The following is a 19,707-nucleotide window of genomic DNA, read 5'->3' on the forward strand; positions in this document are numbered from 1 at the left end:
GACCACCAGTGATTTCATGCTGGGTGTGTACGTGTGTGTGTAAAATACCCCTCGCGGGCCTAAGAAATCCCACAGCAATGGTGACAACCTCAGATCAACTATTTTCGCTTTTGTTAAGGAATTTATTCCCCGTGGATTAATATCTTTCACACTCAAGCTGACACGGAAGAACAGGCATATCCAGACAGACTGCAAAGCCCAGGTATACCTGGTGCATGCACACACACACTTTATATGTTTTTTGCTGCTAGATGTATTCAATGTATATCGTGCCAAGCGCAGGCTTTCTGGGAATCAGCTCTGTGACCCCCATTTTACAGGTGAGGAACCTGGGGCTCAGGGAAGTCAGGCGGTTTGCCTAAAGTCACAGAGCTGACGGCTGGTGGAACTGCAAATCAAATCCAAGTCAGCCTGAGTCCCGGGCCTGGGCTTTGAGCTACTAATGGCCCCATTTATTAGAAACTCATCCACACGTCAAGAGGCAGGAGGAAAAGGTGGTGAGTTCACGGTACACAGCCAAGAGAAGAGACAGGACTGACTCCGGGAGAGGAGAAACCACCGACACGGTTCAGGGAAGTCCCGCTCCCACCGCCGCGAGCCTGATCTGAGGCCTCACCTGGATGTCAGCGTAATCCTGCAGCAGCATTTTAGCTGCCTCTGCTTTCAGTTCCCCTTGGAAAATAGCACTTTTTATCTGGGTAAAGAAGATATTGTGCAGTTCATGTCTCTGGAAAATGGCCAGCTGCCGGTGAGCCTTGGCAAAGTCCTCCTCCTGCTGCAGAGCCAGAGATCTCCTCAAGTGCACCTGCTCCAGGCCGTGGAGGGTCCTCAGGAGGCTGCTACACTCCATAGCAGACTGCGGGAAGAGGGGGCGGCACGTGAGAGACGACACACCCACGGGCACACATGGGCACACGCAGGCCATCTGCAAGTGCATGCATGCACACAGGCACAGTGTACATGCACACAGCAACACCCTGTGCATACACACATGTGCACATGCATACACATGCCCATGTGCACACAGGCACACACATGCATGAATACATACAGCAAAAGTACATGCACACAACACGGTGCATGCACACATGCACATGTGTACGGGCACATACATGCATACATACATGTGCACACAGCAAATACACATGTACACAGGGACACAGTGCACACCCACATGTGCACATGCACACACACATGCAACACAGTGAGTGCACACGTGCACATGCACACACATGCATGAACACGGTGCACATGCACATGACAAATACACATGCACACAGCAGCACAACAGTGCACACACACACACGCATACATGCACGTGCACACAGCAAATACACATGCACACAGCAGCACAACAGTGCACACACACACACACATACAGGCACACACACGCATACATGCACGTGCACACAGCAAATACACATGCACACAGCAGCACAACAGTGCACACACACACGCATACAGGCACACACACGCATACATGCACGTGCACACAGCAAATACACATGCACACAGCAGCACACAGTGCACACACACACGCACATGCATACAGGCACACACACATACATGCACGTGCACACAGCAAATACACATGCACACAGCAACACAGCATATACACACGTGCACACACAGCACATACAAACAGCAGCATGCAGTGCATACACACACGCACATGCATACAGGCACACACACGCATACATGCACGTGCACACAGCAAATACACATGCACACAGCAACACACAGCGCATACACACGTGCACACACAGCACAAACAGCAGCATGCAGTGCATACACACACATGCACATGCACACATATGCGTGAACATAGTACACGTGCATAATCCACATGGCAAATATACTGTACACAGCTCACAACAGTGCACACACATGCACATGTATATAGGTACATACATGCTTACACACACAGCAAATATACAGGTATACACACATGCACACATCAATGCATAGCTCATACACACATGCACACACACACTGCACATGTGCACACAGCAGCCTGTAGTCCATACACACATGCACACCACCACACAGGAAACACACAAGCACATGCATGTGCACTCATGTGGAACATACACGTGTGCACACAGGCACACATGTTCCAAGCTGGCAAAGACAAAGCCACCAAGCGCTGGGAAATTCTGCTGCAACCTGTCCTTCCCTGTTATCTTAATATTTTCCAGAACAGTCTCAAAGCGGAAAATTCACAGGGACAGGAATTTGCAAATCAGACTGCCTGAAAATAGCCTGCAAAATAGAAACATTAATGGATCTGCTGTTAGACTCACCTGCTTATTTCCACCGTCTTTTGCTCTTAACTTAGTTGAAGAGAAAAATACCAGCAATCAGGGCAAAGTTGAGAGGATTCGGTAAGAAAGGAGGCAGAGTCGTTAAGAAATGGCTACCGGATGCCTGCACTTCATGGGCTCAGGATGAAGGCAGGAAGGAGGAGATGAGTCTGCACCGAGTTCCTGGTGCCTTCACTCTCCCACGAGGGCCAAAGACTCATGCCCCAGGAGGGGAGTGCAGTTAATTTCTCCTGGGGAGGCAGAATTCTAAGATGGCCCCCCAGATTCCTGGCCCGTGGTGTCCACATCATATAAATCCTCCCGCCTTAAGTGTGGACATAGAGTCTGAATGTGACCGGACTGTCGCCCCATGATCTGGTTATTACACGACAAAACTGAAGAGGTCTTGATGATGTAATTGAGGTCCCTAATCAGTTGACTCTAAGCTAGCCAGAGGGGAAATGATCCTGGGCAGGTCTGACTTAAGAAGGAACTGGGCCTCCCCGAACAGAGAGACACTCTCCTGCTGGCCTTGAAGAAGCAAGCAGCCTCTTGTGAACAGTCTACGGAGAAGGGAAACCCGCAGGAGCTGAGGGTCTTAGTCTGCACTGCAAGGAGGTGACTTCTGCACATGACCAAATGTGCTGGGACCAGGGCCCGGAGCACCAGAGAAGGCAGCCCAAGAGGCCCAGATGGCAGGCCTCTGAGAGCCCATAGAGAACCCAGCTATGCCGTGTCCAGACTCCCAGCCACAGAAAGAGACGGTAAGTGGGTGTTATTTTTAAGTTGCTAAATGTATGGTGATTTGGGACGCAGCCACAGAAAATGAACACAATCCACTTCACAGGTGAAGAAACACAAGCTCTAAGGAGCTGTGGGTCCTGCCCCAGTCTCAGCAGTGCCAGGAGAGGAGAGCAGATGAAACCAAATCTTCAGACTCCACGTCCTGGAGTCGCACAGACGTTGGACATGTTGGTGGAGCAAAGTCGGGGGCAGATGTTCATATCCCTGGGACGGAGGGCACAGCAATCCCAGGGGTTAAGGTCAAGAGACCAGGGTCTCCGTGGCAGGAGGGCGTGGGCTGGTGGCTGTGTAGGTTAAGTGGGGACACAGGAAAGGCAGAGGGTGGTGAAGGCAGAGGGGAGAGAGGGCTGTACCTCCTCCAGCTAATCAGGGACCAGAGCACCCAGTGCCCTCTGACACCCAGTGTGGTCAGCGACCCACGTCGCCAGGTGCCCAGACCTACCACCGCCACTTCCCGTCACTCACAAAAGCCCTAGAACGGTGACAGATGCATTTCTAACTTTCCAGCTCCTTTGCCTCACCTTTCAGTTTGTTCAGAATCTGGCCCAGGAAGAAGAGTGTTACTTTTATAGGGCCCCCCAAAAGCCCGGCAGCCAACACCTGAGAATCCCTGCCCTCGGGGTGCAGTGCAGCCTCAGCCCCCGAGGCCCAGGACTTCCTCCTGCCCGCAGCTCCACGGGCCTCCCCAAGATTAACGGTTTGCCTCGGCCACCAGAAAACAACATGGCCTTTTTTCAAAGCTGATTTTATAAAAACGGTTGGAACAGACTTTTGTGAGTCACCCGTCTGGAGAGAAGTGGTTGCTCACAGCTTTTATCTGAATTACAGAGTGCGGTTCACCCACAGCCAGGAGGGAGCCAGGCCCCTGATTGTGGGACCGCAGGGATGTTCTGCTGCCCAGGGAGGGGCTGGCGCCCAGTTAGGCTGATTCATTCATCAAAGTGACCTTCTCTCCTGACAGTATGAAATTCTGCAAGCCGCAAACCTCAATTTATTTTAATTAATAGGAATGAAAGATGGGATGAAATTCATATAGCTTCTCAGCCAGGACAAAAAGCACATGTGCACACGCGGAAATCCCAAGAAAAAGTTATCAGTACTTGTTTAGAATTACAGTTTTGAAGAATAAGGCATGAGGCAATGATATGCTTGTGTCATGGTGAAATACTCCCTAAAATGAATTTATGATGGGAGTCCCCCTCAATTCCATCTACACTGGCCTCCTGAGGGGTCCAAAGACCTGCAGAAACGTGTTCACCCCCTGACCTAGTTCAATCCTCTGAGGGCACAGATGAGAAGTCTACGACATAAAGCAAGGGAGCCGCCCCCTCCCAGCCACTGCCAAGGGCCTGCCTGAGCAAGGCAGCTTGTGGGTAGAAGTGAGTGAACTATCCTCATATGAGAGACCATAGGGGGTAGTGGGGTGTGGGGCAAAGTGGAGAACAAGGCCTGCCTACAGGCCAGTCACCAATCAGCCTACTAAAGGGGGCTCTGCAGGAATACGGAGGCAGGGCAGCACATCTCCCCAAGTTTCATGAGAAGCTGTAAGCCTGCGGTTTTATACGAAGTTTTATATTTTATATAATGGCAACAAATGTGCATTTGTAAATTTATGTTGACGTTATGGTCACTGACTCCAACTCCCCATTGAACTTTCTGCCACAGCGGACTCTGCAGGGAAGTGAAGCATGTTTATCCCACGGTTTTCAGCGCTCCCTGAAAAGTACCTTACCCTGTGGAGAGAATCGGGGGGGAACATGGACTGGGAAAGGGCACTTCAATTCTGGTTTGAGAATCACCGGACTGGGTCAGGCTGTTACAGAGCAACGTGCCATTCCTAATGTTGACTCCACGCCATCAAAAATGTCAGACTGTCACAAAAAAACTTGCCTGTACTAAATTATACTCCCAGCACTCAGTCTAGCAAGATGGGCAAATTGTAAAAACTGTATCCCCAATTGCAGGATGGGGAAACTGAGACCCAGCGAGAGCGAGCAATGCACCTTCTCCAGGAACAGAGAGTGAGGATCTGAGCCCAGATAGTCTCTGCACAGTCCGTAGTCACCACCACTCTCCCCACGGCCTCTCAGTGGAGACACGCTGTAAAAGCCCTGTGAGATTACACAGGCGTTCAAATGTGAACAGATTTCGTCTGAATTACTGGAATTCCTAAACTCTACTCAAAAAAAACCCGATTCTGCTCAGTTTTCTTTTTTAAAAAAAGAAAGCTTGCTGGAGTAGTATGTCCAAAATGTTTCCATGCATTTTATTTAAAGATGACTATGATAAATGTACAGCTAATTTACAAGGTCATCGGCAGTTTTGGAAGATGGAGTGGATTGCACGGGCTGGAAGAGAAATACCTCTTGACTTTTGCCGTTCAGATGCTATTTTGGAAACACACTGACTCAGATAAGGCGACTGGTCTCTGAGCGGGGTGACCCACGGGACCCAGAGCAATGGCGGCCTCCTGTTGCAAGCCAGCAGACTGGGGAGGGGGCAGGTGCAGAGGGAAGCAGGAGCCCTCCGTCCCGCCATCCCTCATCATGGCAGTAACAACCCGTGCCAATATCAGGGAAACACTTAAAACAACATTGCTCCAGGCAGCCTTTCGGTAGCTACAGGCAGAAGCCCAGCAGGATGGGTTAACCTGGCCCACGGCAGCAAGGGTGTGTGACGCACCATCGCACCACATAGGCGGGCAGGTGCAGGGTCGGCCCATGCTGCCTGGGTCCGCGTCTTGGCCCAACCCATGTGTCCTCGGGCAGGTGACCTTCTCCAAATCTGTCTCCTCGGTTGGAAAAGTGGGATCCTATCAATTCCCACCTCACTGAGGTGGTGTGAAGATCTGATGAGAAGATCCGCGTGATGTGCTTAGCACAATTCGCACACAGCGAATGGTGCATGTGAGAGCACTTAATACAATCAGAAAATGTTTATACCATGATATTAAGTGAGAACGGGCAAAACATACAATTCTATGAACTGCATACACCTGAGTTTGTTAAAAATATATATATACATATATATGTATACATATATATGTATATATATATATGTATATATATAAAGCAAAAGGTCAAAATGTATGCTGAAATCCGAAGACAGGAGTGGGGGCCGGCCTTAGCGTCCCTGTATCTCCAGGGTCAGGCGCATAGTAGGAGCTCAAAAACCAGACCAAATGAACCTCTGTCTGCCTTGGATAGTGACATGGGTTCCACATACTTTTTTCCAAGGTTTTTCTTTTTCTGTTTTGGAGCTGGGGTTGACACACTTTTCTGTAAAGGGCCAGATAAATACTTTAAGGCTTGCAGGTCCCCTAAGGTTTGCAGTCACATATTCCTCCACTTGTTTTGTTTTGACTTTTTATAATCCTTTAAAACGTAAAAACTGTTCTCCACCCACGGGTCAGCCTGCACTCATGGGTCTAATTTGCTGACTCCTGTTTTCTAACACTTTCCAAGCAGGCACTGTGTCCACGGCAACCAAAGATATAACAAATTCAGGAGAGAAGAGAACGAGAGATCGTGAGATGGTTTAGGGGCTGAATCACGGCACTGTGAGCTCGGCACTGTTTCTGAAGTGCCCCTGCCCAGGGAGACTCGGCGTGGGCCAGTATAGTCATGGAGGGAAGTCAGAGAGTGGGGTCAGACGGCAGAACTCTGGTGGTGGAAAGAGTGCCCCCGACTCCCCCTCCCCCCCATGAGACACGACCACATCCTAACCCAGAGCCTGCGAATGTGGCTCTATTTAGAACAAGGATCTTTGCAGATGTAATTAAGTTAAGGCTCTTAGGACATCATCTTGGATTATTTGGGTGGGCCCTAACTCCAAAGTGTCCTTAAAAGAGACAAGAGAGATGATGGTCCCAGGACGGGAGATGGCCGTGCAAAGACAAGAAGTCAAGGCAGGAGTGATGCGTCCACTGGCCATGGAATGCCTGGAGCCACCAGAAGCTGGGAAAGAAAGGACCCTCCCCTGGAGACTTCAGAGGGGGCATAACCTGCGAACACCATGATTTAGGACTTCTGCCCCCCAGAATTGTGAAAGAATCAAAATCTGTTGCTTTGAGCCTCTAAATCTGTGGTCATTTGTTCCAGCAGCCACAGAAACCCATAGGGGAGCCAAGCAGAAAGCAAGCATCACCCTAAAATGGGATGCAGGTTAAGGTGAGGGGGACGGGATGCAAGGGGGCAGGTGGGGCTAAGACAGCACGAATCTTGCCTCTTTTCGTTACTGCCCAGCGTGCATGCATGTGGGCTGACAGCGGATGACCCGCTGAGAGCCACAACCTGTCAGCCCTGTGTGTCCACTGCCGAGGGATCTCTGTGCATGGCCAGCAGTCTGGGGAATGGAAGTTAGCAGTTCAAAAGCCCGTTCCTAAGCAGGTGTGAGACTTCCCCAGGATGACAGATTTCTAGACCAGGAAATGTGGGCTCAGGCCACAGGGACTGAACAAGCCAGCTCTTTCACAGAGGAAGACAGAAATCAGGCTGGATTTGACACAATGAGGAAAAAAACTCTGGCACGAGTCCCTCAAGACAGAAAAGGACACATCTTTTAGAAAAATGAGACGATCTCTGATCAACAGAGGCCGGCCCTGGGAAGGCTGAAGGGTCAGAACTCTCAGAGCTGAGCAGTGTGCGCTAAGCCTGGTGGTCCCCACATCCCGGGTGGCTGCTTTTCCTGTACAACCTCTCCCAGCCACCTGAGGGGGGGACCCTTGGCCTTGTTTTACAGTCGGGCTACTTACAGCCTTCAGGAACAGAACTGGAATATACTGGAATGGGAGTCCAGGTTTGTCTGACAGTGGAGCTGGTGCTGGAGGGCTCCACGATCTGGCACAGCACAGCCCAGATGGACACACACACACACACATCACAACCTCCCTGAGCCACGCTCTCTGCGGTTCCATGAATGAAGCCTTTCTACTCTCCCCATGGCGTGCATGGCATTGTGAACAATTCTCTATTCTAATATGGTTGAATGAGGTCACATCTTCTATACGTGAAGATCCTTCGTTAAACTATGAACTTCTTGAACCTAAGAACCATGTCTCATTTCCTCTGTACTTCACTGCCTAGCCCAGTGACCAAGAGACAGTAAGTGATCAGTAAAGGCTTTCTAAATAAATTATGCACGGAAGGATGGACAAGTAAAAGAAAGGGTGGTGGGTGGGTGGATGGAAGGGTGGTGGGTGAATAGACAGATGCACGGATGGGTGGATGGAAGAGTGTAGGTAGCTGGGTGGATGGATGGATGGATGGATGGACAGGTAGATGGAAGACTGGTGGATGGGTGGATGGAAGAGTGGTAGATGAGTGGATGGGTGAATGGATGAGTGAATGGACAGGTGGATGGACAGGTAGATGAGTGGAAGAGTGGTAGGTGAGTGGATGGATAGATGGAGGGACTGCAGATGGACAAGTAGATGGAAGAGTATAGGTAGATGGGTGGATGGATGGATGGATAGATGGGTTGGTGGATGGACAGGTGAACAGAAGGATCGTAGGTAGAGGGATGGATGGATAGAGGTGTAGATGGACAGGTGGATGGAAGGGTGGTAGATGAATGGATAGATGGAAGAGTGGCAGGTAGATGGGTGGACGGATAGATGGATGGACAGGTGGATGGAAGAGTGCTGGGTGGGTGAATGGACAGATGAATGGGTGAATGGATGGGTGGATGGAAGAGCAGTGAGTGGGTGGGTGGAGAGATGGGTGGGGAGGACGGGTGAAGGGGTGAATGGGTGGAAGGATGGGCAGATGGATGCGTAAATGACGAAGCCCTGAGAGAAAGCAGAGGCGAGTGAGGCCCTGCTTCAGAAGCCGCCTTACCCTCTCGCTGACGCGTTTCAGCAACCCTTCTGCTTCCTCCATCGCCGCCATCTCCCTCTGGTACTGGCTTTCTGTCTTCTTCCTCGTCTCCAGGTCACATTCAGCCGTCAAGGCCACCATCTTCCGATCATACTCCTCTTGAATTTCTTTCTCCAGCCACAGAAACTGCTTTTTGAAAGCAGCCCCCATCCTCCTCTCTACTTGGGGGGACAGGTGGCCAGAGCTGGCCAGGTTCTTCAGCAGAAGGGCAATGATGTCTCTGCTGATCTGGGTTCGACAAGCCTCTAGGTCTGAGTCTGCCCGATTCAGGGTGGCAATCTCCAACCTGGGAGAGACAAAAGCCAAGAGGATTCCACTACACTACGTCACAGCAGAAACCGGAGGTCCCTCAGAGCTCTGAGGTTGTAAATCATTGGAGGTAAGGACTCTCTTTTTCCATTTTCCCTCCTCCGCCGCCTCCCTCCCTCCTTCTCCAGCCAGTTACTGATGACCAGCCACTCAATCCACAGAGTCTGCTTTAATCAATTTGCTGGAAACTGTAAGGAACAGAATGAATATAAGGCCTGGTCTTTGTCAACAAGTAACAATCACAAGGAGGCCAAGGGAAAAATGCATAGTTAATATATTTGGAGGACTTTAAACTAAAATTTATTTTACTTTTCTCTGATTAAAAATTAACTCGTGGGGGGCGCCTGGGTGGCACAGCGGCTAAGCGTCTGCCTTCGGCTCAGGGCGTGATCCCGGCGTTCTGGGATCGAGCCCCACATCAGGCTCCTCTGCTGGGAGCCTGCTTCTTCCTCTCCCACTCCCCCTGCTTGTGTTCCCTCTATCGCTGGCTGTCTCTATCTCTGTCAAATAAATAAATAAATAAAATCTTTAAAAAAAAAATTAACTTGTGGGTATAACAACTAAACGTAATACGGTACCCTGGATGGGACCCTGGAACAGAAAAAGGATATTAGAACCACTAGGGAACTTTGATACTAACGTATCAACGTTGGTTCACTGATGGTAATAAGTGTGCCATCGTCATGTAAGTGAACAACAGGGGAAACTGAGTACAGGGTATGTGGGAACTCTCCGCACTAGCTTCCCAGTTTTTCTGTCAATGCGTTACTGCTCTAAAAATACAGTGTACTCAAGAAATATCAACAAGATGCTTCACAGGGTCCCAGGTTCTAGAACTTGGTTGTGGTGGTGGTTGCATGACTATATGTTTTGGAATAACAGAGCAGACTATACTCTCAAGATGGGTGAATTCTACAGTATGCTAATTATATCTCTTAAAGCTATAAAATGATGCACAGAAAAAATATTTAATGTTCATGATAAACAAAAATCTGGAAAATAAAGACAGAGAAGGAGACGTCATTCACTGTAAGGCCAACATTTCAACAGAACCAAGGAAGGCATTTGGTTGTATTTGCTTCCAGTCTGTCTCTCTTTGCCTACACTTTTCCCTGGATGCACACCATTTACACAGATGCAAGGACAATTATGTTCTTTTCAATCATCACAGTAACGGGCATCTTCTGGGGTATTTAAAAACTGTAAAGGTTGGGCACCTGGGTGGCTCAGTTGGTTAAGCATCTGCCTTGGGCTCAGGTCATGATCCTAGGGCCGTGGGATCCAGCCCCGAGTCAGGCTCCCTGCTCAGTGGGGAGCCTGCTTCTCCCTCTGCCTCTGCCCCTCCCCCTGCTATATGCACATGCGCTCTCTCGCTCTCTCTCTCAAATAAATAATCTTTTTTAAAAAACTGGAAAGGTTTCTTTCACAATGGTTGCAAAATGGTTCACCTTGTGATGTATCATGATTCAAACCATTTTTCTAGTGTCGCAAATTTGGGTTACTTGGGAAACTCAAAATGTTAAATAATCCTGCAGCAAATATCTTTTTAAAAGTTTTTGCTATTCACAGTGATGTTCTCAGTATGAGATCCACAAATGAAGTCACTGGGTCAAATGTGAGCAACATTTCGAAGGCTCCTAGAATGCCCTGCCACACTGCTTTCCAGAAAAACTCCCCCCACAAAGCAGTAGGATCCATATTTCACCCCTCCCTCTACAATGCTTAAAAATCTTTGATAATTTGATGGGAGAAAGTGGCATCTTATTGTAAAAAGATAAGGGTCTTAAGAAAACATTATTATAGAGATTGCCAACCATTTAAAAGTAGAGAGGAGTATGACTCCCAATGTACTCACTACGCAACCTCAAAAAATGTCACTAGCTACCAAACTCGTTTTAGTTATTCTCTTAATGTTTGTTTGAGCATTTTTTAAAAATTTTTTTAAAAGATTTTATTTATTTATTTGACAGAGATAGAGACAGCCAGCAAGAGAGGGAACACAAACAGGGGGAGTGGGAGAGGAAGAAGCAGGCTCATAGCGGAGGAGCCTGATGTGGGGCTCGATCCCATAACGCCAGGATCACGCCCTGAGCTGAAGGCAGACAATTAACGACTGAATCACCCAGGCGCCCCCTGTTTGAGCATTTTTTAAAAGATTTTATTTATTTAACAGACAGAGAGAGTGAGCACAAGCAGGGAGAGCAGCAGGCAGAGGGAGAGGGAGAAGCAGGCTCACCGCTGAGCAGAGAGCCTGACACAGGGCTCAATCCCAGCACCCTAGTGCTCGAGCATTTTAAGGCAAATCCCATGTTTTCCATTTTACTTGTAAATTCCTCGGTGTGTATCTTTAACTGTCAAGGATACGTGCCTATATAAGCATGTGATTATGCATATCTGTGTGTGTCTATTTACCTAATCTTGATGTCATGATCATATCAAATATATTACCAGTCATATTTAAAATATTAACAGTAACACCAGTAATTAATGTCAGTCATTATTCAATCTATTTCAAGTGTGTCAAAATGATTTTTACAGTTGGAAGTTTCACTCAAGAACCAAACAAGGTCCCCCAATGTCAGTTAAGTCCACTTTATTCTGCCCCCCCACCCCATTTTTCTTTTACAACATTGATCTGTTGGGGAAGCTGAGTTATTTATCCTGCAGAATGCCCCACGTTCTGGATTTGGTGGATTCTTTCCACGGGGTGTCACTGTTCCTCTAGCCTCTGTATTTCCTGTAAAGTACTAGCTGGATCTTATGTCTTGATTAGAATCAGACAATTTGTTTTCCAAAATACCCCATAAGTGGTACTTTGTGCTTCCTTCCTATAATGTCAGACGGTGGGTCACTGCTAAGAGAGATCAGTACACTCAAGCTGCCGACATGATTCAGGCACTACAGAATCTATCCACTTTTACCTAATGGTTTTAGCATCCACACGTAACTGTCACTAAAATCCATGATTTCATTAAGGGTTGAGAAATGCACATTTTCTAATTCTATCCCTTCCACGTTCTGAAAGCTAAGATTCTTCAGCAATCCAGTTACGTTGACATCAAGTCTGTAGACAGAATGGATGTTTGATTCTTTGCTAATGACAATTGGTTGTCATAACAACTTCCAATGGTGACGAATGAGTTAGGGTCTATTACTTTGTTGTTGTTTTGGTTTGATTTGGTATGAGAGGAAAAGGTTGATAAAACTCTGGCCAAGTCCCTGAGAGTCTGAGCTCTGGATCACATTTATCCGGAAAACTCGTAAGGGGAAGAACATCAAATATGTTACCAGGCAACACAGCTTAGGGGAAAATTATACCTTATCAGTAGATCACATTGGGATAGGAGGACCTATAAGTGAACCACAGATATCTGACAGGGAAGACTGAGGTGACTCTGGGAACTGGGCGTGCCCCTTGCGGGGACCTTGGATGCTCTATGAGTTGTTACAGGAGATTCTGGCACCCGTGGGGGAGGAAGCTTTCAAGACAGGGAGGCTCCCACAGCTGCCTGGTGAGGATTACCTCTCCTTGCAGCTGAGCTGTGTCACCTGGGGAAAAAGCATGTGCAGTGTGACCTGGGGCAAGGACACCCATGGACGAATGCCTGACATCCTCACAGCAAGCCACGCTCCTGCCCCGCAGCCGTGTGTGTACACGGGGTCAAGTGGAGCTTACGGGACTCTTCCAAGTGCAAGTGCTTATTTAGCTGGACCAAGGAACATTTCCTGCCTCTGCACAGTATTGCTATGAAATTACAGATTTTCATAGATTTGGTGGGTTTCAATCAAATGCAGTCATTGTTTTTGATGCTCAAAGTTTTCCATCTTAGGTCAGACTAGCTCCTGTGTCCTTTAGACACAACACAACTAGTCTAGCCTCAAATAACAGCTCATGCATCTCATCTTTCATTTTCTCAACAAGTACTTTCTGAACATCACACGTGCAGAGCTGACATCCTGATTTTTCTTGGTGAAGCCCATTTGGGACCATGACTTCCAGAACTGTTAGACAATGCACTTGTGTTGTTTTTAAACCACCAAGTTTGTGGGAATTTGTGACTGCTGAATATGAAACTCATACACCCTGCCAGACCACTCCCTCTTTCATTCATTAATTGACTCATTGATTAACTTGCACAAGAAAATCTTGTGGCTGCCTGTTGGGCACACTGCAAGTGCTTTACCGGGAGCACGGGGTTGGGATGCACGGGGTTGGGATGAACAGAAGGACATCTCCGCAGGTCTTTGTTGTCAAACCACCTCCTGGCTAAGGGACCTAGGGACCAAGGACTTAGTTCCCTTGCAGCATGGGGGGATCACACTCACAGGGTAGCGTACACGGCTGAAAGAGATGAGAAATACAAAAAGCATGGTGTAGGGGTGCCTGGGTGGCTCAGTCCATTGAGCATCCGACTCTTGGTTTTGACTCAGGTCATGAGATCAAGCCCCTTGTTGGGCTCTGCACTTGGATTGGAGTCTGCTTGAGATTCTCTCTCCCCCTTTGCCCCTCCCCCCACTCGCGTGCCCTCCCCTTCTCTTAAATGAATAAATAAATAAAATCAATCAATCAATCATGCACTGTGAAGCATCTCGAATTTTCTTCATTCTAAGCCATCCCCGTTTCCCTGTTCTTGGCTACCCTCGTCCCAGGACACAGGCTGCAGAACAGAGTATCCCGCTCGCAGCTCGCCCTTCCCAACTGCCTGGGGAGACAATCTCACAAGCACTTTCTGTTTAAACTGTTTTCATGTTAATCACCACAGATCAACCATCAGAAATGACAACAATGAAAACTGCCAGGATGTCCCAAAGCCACAAAGGAAAGAAAAATGTCCTTTTAAACGAATTAAAATACCACGCAGCTAATGAGGCTAACTCTCACCTGTTAATTTCCCAAACAGCCACAGGAGAGGAAAATAAGTATTAGGAATTCACTATCAACATACAGGACCGGGTCCACTGCGGGGAGGTAACGCCCGCTGTCTCCTGTGGCATTCTAAATGGTTTATAATGAAATGCACATATTTTCTACCCCCCAAAAAAGTCCCTAATGGTTCCATGAGACAGACGGGGAGCCCCTGTGAGTCACGCATGCTGGGCTGAGATTCTTACTGCAACAAGTTGGTGGAGTTGGCAGGATTCAAACACCGCGTTCCCAGGGGACACCCATTTTCTCCAGGTCACAAAAATGTCATCTTGTCCCCGCACTGATGAGTCTGTTTGCCCAGACCAGTTCTGCCGCACACACCCCCCGTACCAACCACACACCGGTTGTAAAGGGGGACCTTCACACAGGAGAGGGAAACGATGTCCAGCTCAAGAGGTATGTAATAAGTAGAAGCCGTTCAAGTTTATTAACAGGCTCGTTAATGATAACGTCTTCCTCAAAGAAACCGCACAGACCTGATTAGTACTTCGATTAGCTACTGATGATCAAGAAAAGGGAACGACATTAGTGTCTTTTTTTTCTTATTTATTTCATGTAACAATTAATCAAGTTCTCACCAAAGAACACAAAATGAGGATAGGATTTGACACACAAGGCAGAAAATGTTCTCTTGAATGTGAAAGAGACCCCATTAGCATGGAGGATAATTAATTCAGAAGGAAAAAGAAGTATCCACACCCATTTTTCACAGTATAAATTCAGCGTCTTCAAGTTAGCTGGGGTAAGCATAACCCACGAAAATCAATCAGTACTAGAGAAACTGAAATTTTCCTCCTAGGAGCCAATTTCCATGGACAGCCGATACTATATGGGCATTCCATGCCAGGACCAAAAATCGTATTTGTGACTGTCGATTTGAGGGCCTGGGCAATGCAAATTTAGTGGGAAAAATACCTCCTGAGTATCTTCACTGTCAAAACTAGTGAGAGCTTAAATCAGAGTGAAAATAGTCACCGTACGTGAGCGAGACATCAGCAAAAGATATGGTAAACCACACACTTCTGGTTCGGTAAGAACTCAAACAGATTGTAGGGTACAAGGCGTCAGTGGTCTGCATCCTTCCTCTGTGACATTTTTCCTCCCGCAGATCCCTTTGTTCAGGAGGTGGGTCAAGGACAACTGGGTGTGATACGTAACTAATGACTCATTGAACACTGCATCAAAAACTAATGATGTGCTCTACAGTGGCTAACTGAACATAATTTAAAAAATAAAGTCTATTTTGTCTAATGAAAAATAAAAAATTAAAAATACATAAAAAATTAAAAATAAATAAAAAACTTAAAAAAAAAAAAGTAGTAGTTGGATTGGGCCTGCCCTCTCCTGGCCTCGTGCTCTGTGAAGGGAGAACGGAAGCAGGTAGCACCCCAACACCGTGTGTGAGTGTGAGTGTGTGTGTGTGTGTGAGCACAAGCAGAAGCTGTGGGACCATTGGCAGGGAAGGTGTTAAGGAAATCCGAGCACTGGTTGGAAAGATGATGCAGCTGACATCCAGGGTTTATCTGATTTTATCTATAAACGTTTCATCCCAGAGTTTCTTTCAGAGGCTCTTCAGGTAGAATACAATCTGTCTTTCCAAGTAAGAGTTGCAAGAGTTTTCTATCTCGCCAGACATCTGGCTCACCTCCTTACATTTCATGTTTGTGTATTTTATGTTCCCTAACCACGGACGGCGTGTGAGCACGAGGACTTGACGTGGGTCCCTGCTTTATCTAGAGAATGCCCAGCAAGAGGGGCTGCTCATTAAATGTCTCCCAGATGGATAAACCGAAAGCCGAAATTCATGGGGCCGCATCTATCTCAGAGCCTGACCCTCCCTCTTCTTCTGGCTCCTCCATCTGCCCTCATCCCCCTACCTGTGCAGTGCCCCGTCCCCTGCCACCTGCACGCTGTGCCATCTTGTCAGGACTGCCTATGAGTCTGTCTTCTCTCAACTGTGAGTTTCTGGTTCTGACCCATCTCAGCATCCACGGTGCATAGAAAATAGCTCTGAATGAGAAAGTGCTCAGGAAACACTGGTTGGGTGAGGGATAAATGAGCAAAAGCAGGAAGGAGGGCTGTGAAGGGCTGACCTGCCGGCTGGTCTTTGGAACTGTGATCGCTGCTTATATGAGAATCTATGGTGACAACACATCTACCAGAGAGCTGAAGTCCCCTAGCACCGAAATACCCATGACATTTGGGAATCTCAAGCTGATGTCCCCCTCTCCCCACTCAGACCACAGTGGTCAGGAGGGGATATCCTCCTGAAGAGATCTGTATATGTGCGTGTCAACTAAGCATCTTGGATAGTTTCATGTGTTTGTGGAAAAATAGACAAAAACAGCAAAAACAACAAAGCAAAGATTTTCAAAGTAAAAAGTCTGAACTAAATGCCTAGGTTAGTATCACGACATGAAATCGATGAACGCTTGAAAAGAAAGGCACTTTGCAATTCCCACCAAAACCGGAGCGGCAAGGGGACTGCACACAGTTCTGCTGTCAGTGTTCACCTTCTCAAAGGCCCAGGGACCCCAACCCAGATCAAAGCCTGAAGCCCACGCCCAGCCGTCCAGCCTCCACACCGGGCCGGCCTCCCTCTCCAGCTGCAGGTCAACAACCTGGGATAACCTGACAGCCTGGCGTTTCCTGAAGCTTATGCCCCTGCCTGAGTCACTGCTGTCCCCAGTCAGCCTCCCCGGTGACTGACCACACAACAAACCTCCAGCCCACAAACCTTTCCCGGCAAGAAGGGCTCTAACGCCAGGTCGTCAGAGCACCAGGAATCGCCTCCTTCACAGTGCCCAGCATCATGTGTAATCACACATTTTTCCATGAGATTCTCTCATGAATGCCTGTCCGCCCGACTACACTATAAGCTCCGGGGGCCAGGACCCGGCCTGTTGCCAGGTTCCGTGCCCTCTGTGGAACGAATAATGCATGACGTGCTCAGTTAGAGCAAGGAATTAGAAGCGGGGAGTCAGTGAGTAACTGTAGCCCATTTCTGTGAAATCTATGAGGCTGAGTCATAGAAGGAAACTGCAGAGTCCAATGGGCAGAACGAAGCCAAGAATGAAAGGGTCTGGAGACAGGTGAATCACTTACCGGGAGCCTGGCCAGAGCCCCTGTTCTCTGCCCTGAGCATACAGGAGCTTGTTAAACCCTCATCTTCCGTGGGGCATGCACCATCACCACCCCAGGTTCAGAAAAGGCCCTGGAGGCACAGGGAGGTTACGGGTTGTGCTCAAGGTCATCGAATGATTAAGTGGCTGATCAGGAGTGGGGGACAAGCACTGAACGCAAACGGTCCAGCCTAAGCCCAGGCCACCTCCTCTGCTCGCCAGACAAGGAGACACAAACACCTTCCACATGTGAAAGATGTCCAACCTCGTGCGTTAGAAGGAAAATTGCAGATTGGAGCTACAGAGAAGTGCCACGGTTTCCTATCAGACTGACGCAGGTAGAACAACCCGGAGCCACTGTGACTGGGTATGTGACACAGGGACTCTCCGACACCAGACGGTAAACTGGCCTGGCCTCTATGGTGGGCAATCAGACAGCATCTATGAAAAGCACACAATTAGGCAATTCCACTTTGAAGAGTCCAAGTTGCAGTTAACTTTGCACGCGAGCACACAGCCCTCGATGCAGGAGGTCAACACCCTTACGATCACCAGGGGCTGGGGAGCACGGGGTGACCACGTGGGCTCTGCACTCAGACCACTTGGGCTCACATCCTCCTACTTGCCGTGTGATTCTGGACAAGTGACTCACACACTGTGCTTTAGTCTCCTCATCTGTAAATAGTCCTTAGCTCAGAGGCTGCTCTGTGGAGTAGACAGGTTAATGCACACAAGAGCTATACTTGACAAGAGGATCCCACAGTACATGAAAAGGATTGTTCACCACGACTAAGTGGGATTTATTCCTGGGCTGCAAGGTGGTTCAACATCTGCAACTCGATCAATGTGATACACCACATTAACAAAAGAAAGGACAAGAACCCTATGATCCTCTCAATAGATGCAGAAAGACCATTTGACAGAATACAGTATCCTTTCCTGATGAAAACTCTCCACAGTGTAGGGATAGAGGGAACATACCTCAACATCGTAAAAACCATACAAGAAAGACGCACAGCAAATACATCCTTAATGGAGAAAAACTTAGTGCTTTACCCCTAAGGTCAAGAACACGCCAGGGATGCCCACTCTCACCACTGTTGTTCAACATAGTATTAGAAGTCCTAGCCTCAGCAATTAGACAAGAAGAAGAAATAAAAGGCATCCAAATCGGAAAAGAAGTAGTCAAACTTTCACTCTTCACAGACGGCATGACATTCTACGTAGAAAACCCAAAAGACTCCACAAAAAAATTGCTAGAACTCATACAGGAATTCAGCAAAGTCGCAGGATACAAAATCAATGCACAGAACTCAGCTGCATTTCTATACACTAACAATGAAGAAAGAGAAATCAAGGAGTTGATCCCATTTACAATTGCACCCAAAACCATAAGATACCTAGGAATAAACCTAACCAGAAAGGTAAAAGACCTGCACTCTGAGAACTATAGAACACTTACGAAAGAAAATGAAGAGGACACAAAGAAATGGACAAACATTCCATGCTCGTGGATTGGAAGAACAAATATTGTTAAAATGTCTACACTACCCAAAGCAACGTACACATTCAATGCAATCCCTATCAAAATATCATCAGCATTTTTCAGAGTTGGAACAATTCTAAAATTTGTATGAAACCACAAAAGACTCCAAATAGCCAAAGTAATTTTGACAAAGAAAACCAAAGCTGGGGATATCATGATGCCTGACTTCAAGCTCTATCACAAAGCTGGAATCATTAAGACAGTACGGTACTGGCACAAAAACAGACACATAGATCAATGGAACAGAACAGAGAACCCAGAAGAGGACCCTTAACTCAATGGTCAACTAATTTTCGACAAAGCAGGAAAGAATATCCAACGGAAAAAAGACAGTCTCTTCAACAAATGGTGCTAGGAAAATTGGACAGCCACATGCAGAAGAATGAAACTGGATCACTTTGTTACACCATACACAAAAATAAATTCAAAATGGATGTAAGACCTAAATGTAAGACAGGGATCCATCAAAACCCTAGAGGAGAACACAGGCAGAAACCTCTGTGACCTCAGCGGCAACTTCTTGCTAGACACGTCTCCAAAGACAAGGGAAACAAAGCAAAAATGAACTTTTGGGACTTCATCAAGATAAAAAGCTTTTGCACAGCAAAGGAAACATTCAACAAAACAAAAGAAAACTTACAGGATGGGAGAAGATATTTATAAATGTCCTATCAGATAAAGGGCTAGTATCCAAAATCTATAAAGAAGTTATCAAACTCAACATCTAAAACACACACAAAAAACCCAGTCAATATGGTATCCAAGATCTACAAAGAACTTCTCAAACTCAATACACGAGAAACAAATAAACAAATCATAA

General features: G+C 47.4%; 1 protein-coding gene across 4 annotated transcripts in view; it reads right to left on the minus strand.

The window, feature by feature from the left end:
• The window catches only part of EVC2 (EvC ciliary complex subunit 2), a 115,839-nt gene that overhangs the window by 45,629 nt on the left and 50,503 nt on the right, over positions 1-19,707 (minus strand). For all 4 annotated transcript variants that reach the window (XM_034672139.1, XM_034672141.1, XM_034672140.1 and 1 more), the window contains 2 exons: positions 8,945-9,269; positions 617-856 (listed from right to left, as the gene is read on the minus strand). In XM_034672139.1, coding sequence (XP_034528030.1) covers positions 617-856; positions 8,945-9,269 — 565 coding nt within the window. The remainder of the gene's footprint in view (positions 1-616; positions 857-8,944; positions 9,270-19,707) is intronic.

The sequence above is a fragment of the Ailuropoda melanoleuca genome, chromosome 11 (assembly GCF_002007445.2).
Source record: "Ailuropoda melanoleuca isolate Jingjing chromosome 11, ASM200744v2, whole genome shotgun sequence".
NCBI lineage: Eukaryota > Metazoa > Chordata > Mammalia > Carnivora > Ursidae > Ailuropoda > Ailuropoda melanoleuca.